This window comes from Calonectris borealis, chromosome 3 (assembly GCF_964195595.1).
Source record: "Calonectris borealis chromosome 3, bCalBor7.hap1.2, whole genome shotgun sequence".
In the NCBI taxonomy this organism is placed as follows: Eukaryota; Metazoa; Chordata; class Aves; order Procellariiformes; family Procellariidae; genus Calonectris; species Calonectris borealis.
In genome coordinates, this window is record NC_134314.1 from 3,277,683 (window position 1) to 3,283,968 (window position 6,286).

The 6,286-nt window shown below is 42.8% G+C and overlaps 1 protein-coding gene across 1 annotated transcript in view; it reads left to right on the forward strand.

Annotated features, from left to right (window-relative positions):
- Positions 1-5,621, forward strand: part of MSRA (methionine sulfoxide reductase A) — a 297,534-nt gene extending 291,913 nt beyond the window's left edge. The window contains exon 6 of the mRNA XM_075144833.1: positions 4,763-5,621. Coding sequence (XP_075000934.1) covers positions 4,763-4,927 — 165 coding nt within the window. The 3' untranslated portion in view covers positions 4,928-5,621. The remainder of the gene's footprint in view (positions 1-4,762) is intronic.
- The last annotated feature ends 665 nt before the right edge of the window (positions 5,622-6,286 follow it).

The following is a 6,286-nucleotide window of genomic DNA, read 5'->3' on the forward strand; positions in this document are numbered from 1 at the left end:
GCCCAATATCTGCGGTGCGAGTGCTCTAGACAGTGCCTTGGTGCACGCCTCCAGTCTTGGTGCCACCAGGAGGAAAATTGCTTCTTGCCAGTATGTGCTGCACAAGTCCAAATATAGATGCAAATCTGCATCCAAAATAATTGCTCCAGTTCACTAATTCGCTAATATATTTTCCTTAGGATAGCTGAGCATTTTAGGAATCAGTTCTGGAGACAAAGCATCTGCAAAGCTTGAGCTGGAGGACTTGACGCAGGTATTACCATAGCAGAAAGCTACATAATTCCTCATGGCTGTGTTCACAGCTGAGGAATTTGGGGGTTTCCCACACCGGATCATGGTTACAATTTTGAGGAGCTGTCTCAAGTTCAAGCTACAGCAAAAGAGGTTCAGAGCAAATCGCTGAGATGAACAGTGGCAGGTCAGTGCAACCAGGCGGTGGTCAGCTTTAGGTATGAAAAGAACTTAGGCTGGAAATTGCTTGCACGCTAGCATCGCGGGTAAGCTGTGGTTTAAATTGGCCCTGCTGCTGAATGAAAAGTGGGCTGCTGCTGTGCTTAAGGTATCTCCAAGATGATTTAGCAGAATTATTGACAAGTTGGGTCTGATGTTTTATGCTGCAGATTGCTTGAGTTATCAGAAGTTAGTAGACAAACACAGAATATAGTGTTTCAGAGAAGAGTTGATGTGGCCTTAGCAGAGGAAACTCATGTCTTGCATGCATAATATAATTTTTTGAAGAAAGTGGGTGCATAAAAGGGAGCCAGGAATAAGAGGAAAGTTTCTCTTCTGAATGAATAACTGGTTATAGATAGGAAATAAAAGATACAAATAATTGGGCAGCTTTCACAGTGAAGGGAGATTACCAGTTACCTGTCTTGGGAACCTGTGCAGTTCAATATACTCATAAAAGAGCTGGAAAAGGGAGACAGACGATAGCGATGTGCCAAAAGCTGCTGATGGTATAGAGTTATTCCAGGTAAGCAAAAGTAGACATGACTACAAAAAGTTACAGAAGAATCTGACAATATCAAATGTCTGGGCAATAAAATAGCTGCTGAAATTCCATGTCGATAAAAGTCAAGTGCAGACACAATGATAGGGTTTAAATTAGCCCGCGAAAGAGGGCCTGGCGTCATTGCAGATGGTTCTTTGAAAACGTCTGCTCAGTGCTCAGCAGAGGTCAGAAAGGCAAGTGGAATGCTAAGAATTGCTGGGAAAGAGACGGAGAATAAAAAAGAAATGTAAGTACACCACTGAATAAATCCGTGGTGATCTTGAAGAGAGTGCAATTCCAGTCACCCCATCTCAATGCAGCAGTAAAATAGACCTGAGTTATGAAGTGGGGTGTCTAAGCCTGTGAAGCTTGCTGAAGAGATGAATGAGCAGGATTAAGGCAGAGGTGTAAAATCAAGATTGCTATGGAGAGAGCGAATAAGGAATTATTTTTTTGCAGCAGAGGATGTAATGACACCGTCAGGCAAGAAGTTTAAAGCAAACAACAGGAAAAAACTTTCACAGGCTATAATAAATTAGGAAACTCATCAAACACAAAATCTTGTACATGCTGAAAGCACAGGCTGTTTAAAAAAGTAGTAGGGCTGCGGTTCCCAGCGCTGGCTCCAACATGTTCCCGCTCCAGCACCCATCCCAATGCACCGAGCTGCCCACGTCCCCTCTGCCCTCTACAGCTGGGTGAGATTTGGGTTCTGGTCTGGTTTGGCCTCTCGCCGGTAGAACCTGCCAGGTTTTTTGGGCTGGATTATAATCAGCTGAAGGATCGTTGTGATCTTCTGGCATGATCTCTCCTATAACAAAAGCCATAGAAGTCCCTTGAATGAATTAATGAATTAATTCTCTTTGAATTGCAGTGGAATGTTGGGGGGAAGAAGGTCCGATAGTACCTTAAAAATTTCCTGCACTGAGTAAAAGGTCCCAAGGGTTAATTACACTCTCCCTAATTTGGGCCTTCCCATCTCTGCGTGCAAAGGCTGCAGTAGCCCTTTGGGCTGCAGCACGGTAATGGGAGGTCACATCGGATGGCTCAGGAATTTTCAGAGAGCGAGGACTAAAACGTCTGCTAGAACAGGATCATCATCAAATTATATCTGCCTCGGCGGCAGGAAATCAATCAAGAGTGGGCTGATTTACACCTGCCGGAGCCAGCACATCACAAACTTCATCATCTTTCCCAGTGATGTTTTTATCTTCGCATCGACACAGTCAGTGCGAGGAAAATATTTTCCCGTTTAAAATCAAAACATTCAAGGTAGTGTTTGGCAGAGCGTCGGAGCCTGGGGTTCCCGCTGCTTCTGACAACAGTGCTGGTATCTTTTGCTAATGACCAAAGTGCAATATAATGAGTTGTCTTGGGCTTCTTCTTTATTCAGCGTGTGGTGTTTTAATAGACTGTTAGTAATTCTGAAAAGGATAAATGATGTTTATGCCCTCTTGTGGTATGTTATTGAACAGAATGGATTTTCTAACTGACAAAATTAGGCCAATGATGGAAAAGTCCCATGTTAAAATCTGTAACGAATACTGTTTTGCACAGTAGAAAAATATCCATCCCTCCAGCAGCACCCTCATGACTCAGTTAAGGGGAGGAAGCCAATTTTACATGCATTTACAGCAGCAAGTAAATGACTAATGCCCGTGATGACAGAGTTTGTGCCATCTTTCTGGAATGAAGATAATTTCAAAAGTGTTTTTCTTTGCTGGGAAGGTTAGAGAGTAAGTGAAATATTGCTTTCTAAAAGCAGTTGTGTTGACACCTCTTTGTGTTAGTTGTTGCCCACGTGTTGTGATACGTACCTTCGCATTTTTTATCTTCTTCACTCACACATCTGACAGATAAATAATCTGATTCCCTTGGGACGAAGCCTGTCCCAAAGATGAAAAACACTGTTTGGTGATTTTACGTGGGGAAATAAGGCCAGATTTCTGTGAAATTGGGCTTGTAACCTCGCTGTATTCAAATACAATGAATCAACCAGTTGACATCTTCCTAACCTGCGCTGAGAATTTAGATGTAGGGTTGGGAACCCAGGGGCTCCCCAGACAGGTCAATCATGGATTTTGTAACAATCTTATTACTTCATTCCTGACGGAAAACTGAATACAGCAAAATGTATCCTCCAGACAGTGAAATTACCAGAATAAATCAGACTAATGCTCTACAAAGTCCAGCAACTGATGTCAGACTGTGGTCAGTACTGAGCTGTGCTGAGGCAGGATCTAGAAAACCCTGCTGTAGGAAATTCAAAGACTTTTTGGTCCCAAATAATCACCTATTATCTGTTAGCTAATGCTGCGAGGAAGCATTATCTCCATTATATGTCATCTTTCTCTTTGCCCAGCCACCAAGTACGTAGAAGACTCTTGTAAAGAGGAAGGGAATGATTTCCTTTCCACATCCATGATGAGTACAACCACAATAGTGGGTTTAAATGAAAATAGTGGGCTTAACTGGGCTAGGCTTTAGGAAAAACTCTCTAAAAGATGGTAAATATTGGAATGGGCTCCCTGAGGAAACTGGAGGATCTCCATCTCCGAGGATCTTTCAGGAACAGTTAAATGTTTGCTGGGAGTAAGGCAGCTCTCATTCGTTGTATCATGATGAAAGAAGTTGGACTCGATGACTTACTACGGGTCTACCAGCTCTGGTTTTATGGTTCTGTGTGGTGATTTCCTTTTAGTGGTTTTATTTGTTAGTATGATGAGAGGACATGTATTTATCTGGTAATCTTAAATGCTAACCCTTCATTCTTACGGTTGATCCTACTGTAAAGTCTGGCCAATAGCAATGTGATTCTATCTACATCCAGTAGGTTACAAGTATACTTTGCAACAGTAGTCTGACACCAATTAAAGGGCTTGTTAGGTTATCATGGACTTCAGTGAGCACAAGTCATGTCCCCACTGAGATGAGAATTGGCTCCAAAATGTTGGTGCTTACCAGTTTCCTTAGAAAAGGAAAATTCATGGCAAATCATGTTAAAAAGAAATTTCCTCTGTCAGAAACCTTTCAGGTGTTTCAAATTCAGTTAGGGGATATAAGAAAGAAATTAAAGTCTAATTTAAAATTCCCACCCACATTCCTTCTTCTTTTCCTGCAAAGTGATTATTGCTTCTGGTTCACGTATTGGCAAATCTCTCAGAAATGAGCCATAATTTGCCTTAAAAATACCTTTCTGGTCATGATGGAACTGTTCTTTTTGAAGAGTGGGTTTGCAGTGACTCTGTGAAAAGAGCTGAAATGCTCTTATTTCTCAATGAATGGGGCTAAAATTTCACCCAGAAATTCTTCATGGCATAAGGAAATTCGGAGTGGATAGCACGTTCCAAAGCTGAGGCACCTGCCAGGTGAAGTTCTTGGACGCTGCAAGGCAGCTTGCCAGGCTTGATCAAAGTGTTCTCTGCTGCCTTTCACATTTGTTTTCCACTTTTGTTGATGGCATCACATCACTGCCTGGCGTGGTTAATAAAGAGGAGAGAATGAATGTGTGGCCATAGCAAATTAAACAAATGAGCCATTAAAACAGGAGGGTTCACTACCTCTTCTCACCAATGCCTACTTTGGTGCCTGCAATGTCTCCTAGCAAAATAACACGAGAGCAAGGATAAAGGGCTTCCAGGGATGTGCTGTAGCTGTGGTCCAAGCCCTGAGAGATGTCTGTGGCTCCTGCTGAGAGGAAACCTAACGTCACTCATCAGCAGAGAAGCCAGCAAACCGCTAATGGCTTTCCATCGTGTTTCTTGACAGGTATTGACGGAGGGCGGTTTTGGTCCCATCACAACAGAAATCCGGGAGGCTCCGGAGTTTTATTACGCCGAAGATTACCATCAGCAGTACCTCAGTAAGAACCCCGGCGGATACTGCGGCCTCGGGGGAACGGGGCTTTCCTGCCCTGTTGGAATCAAGAAATAGCCTGTGCTTACTCCGCCGCCTCCACTTTGGTTTAGGGAGTTGTTTGAAAAAAGACCGACAAGCCCGATCGGTGTTATGGTATATCCGCAGCATCAGTGCACGGAGATTTGGGAACCTGTTGGGGCGGCTTTCCGTAATCTGAGCAGTTTCCCATTCACCGACATTAAAAGCCAAAGTAGAGGCAGAAATTGCGCCTGTTGGCAAACGCAGCTTCTTGCTCTGTGCTGCTCACGGGGCATCCTTGCAGTCTTGTAATCTGGAGAGAAAAGAAACTTCTAAAAGTTTGGCTTGAAACGCTGTTAAAAGGATGAATTAGGGGGTGGTTGCACCTGCTAACTGCTTTGCATAGCTAATACCTTCAGATGTTTATTTTCTTGGGTTAATGAATTTATGAGAGCTTTGACTTCTGGAGACATGGTTGGGCTCATCTTAACTATCACAACCCTGTAATTTGATGTCTTTGAGAATGGTGAATTTATAAGATCAGTAATCCTCTCACAATTCCGCTTTCACAGCAACATGTAGTACCACCTATAGTGCCTATTTTCTGAAACACTTTTAGTAAGAAAAAGTAAAAATTGTAATGTGATACTTCTTTTTGACAGTTCCAGAAAGTGTATAAACACAAAAAGAAATCAATTTTGTTTCCTGCACGACAATAAATTACAAAAAAAAGAAAAATGTTGTCTGTGATGTGTTCCATGCCTCTAAGTATATAGCGGGGTAGATCTAAAAAAAGTATCAAATATTATAAAAGGCTGCAGCCTGCTAATTAAACACCAGGGATTTTAAATCTGTATGATCGTGCATGACAGTACAGGGGAGTAGAATTCATATTGGCTGCACTGTAACATAATTATTCCTATGATTAATTATTTGTACTTCAGTAGCTTGTGGAGCCCCCACCAAGACCAGAGCTCGTTACGGCAGGTGCTGCGCAAACGTAATGTCGGGCAGCCTCTGCCCCAGTGCGTGTACAGTCAAAATAGCAGGACAGCCAGAAAGAGGCAAAATAAATTTTCGTTTTATTGATGGGGTTCTCAGAGTGGAGACTAAAAGCTACAGCCAAAGGACATAGGGGATGCAGGGGTTATCCTATATGGATATGGGTTCCTATGGGTTATATACGCTATGGAGTATCCTAGGACAAACAGCTTCAGTAGGAGAGATGGAGATGGGTTTGTCCCACCGATCCAACTTGCTGCTTGCAATACTTCCCAGAGCATGGGAGGTGTGGGCTTGAGCCTCTCATGTTTCCTATTTTGGAGGCTCTTAATCACTAAGTTTGAAGAACATGTGTCATTGGTGTGTCCTCTTGCAGATGTGCTTTCTTCAGGGAAAGCTTGTAGGAGCCCACCT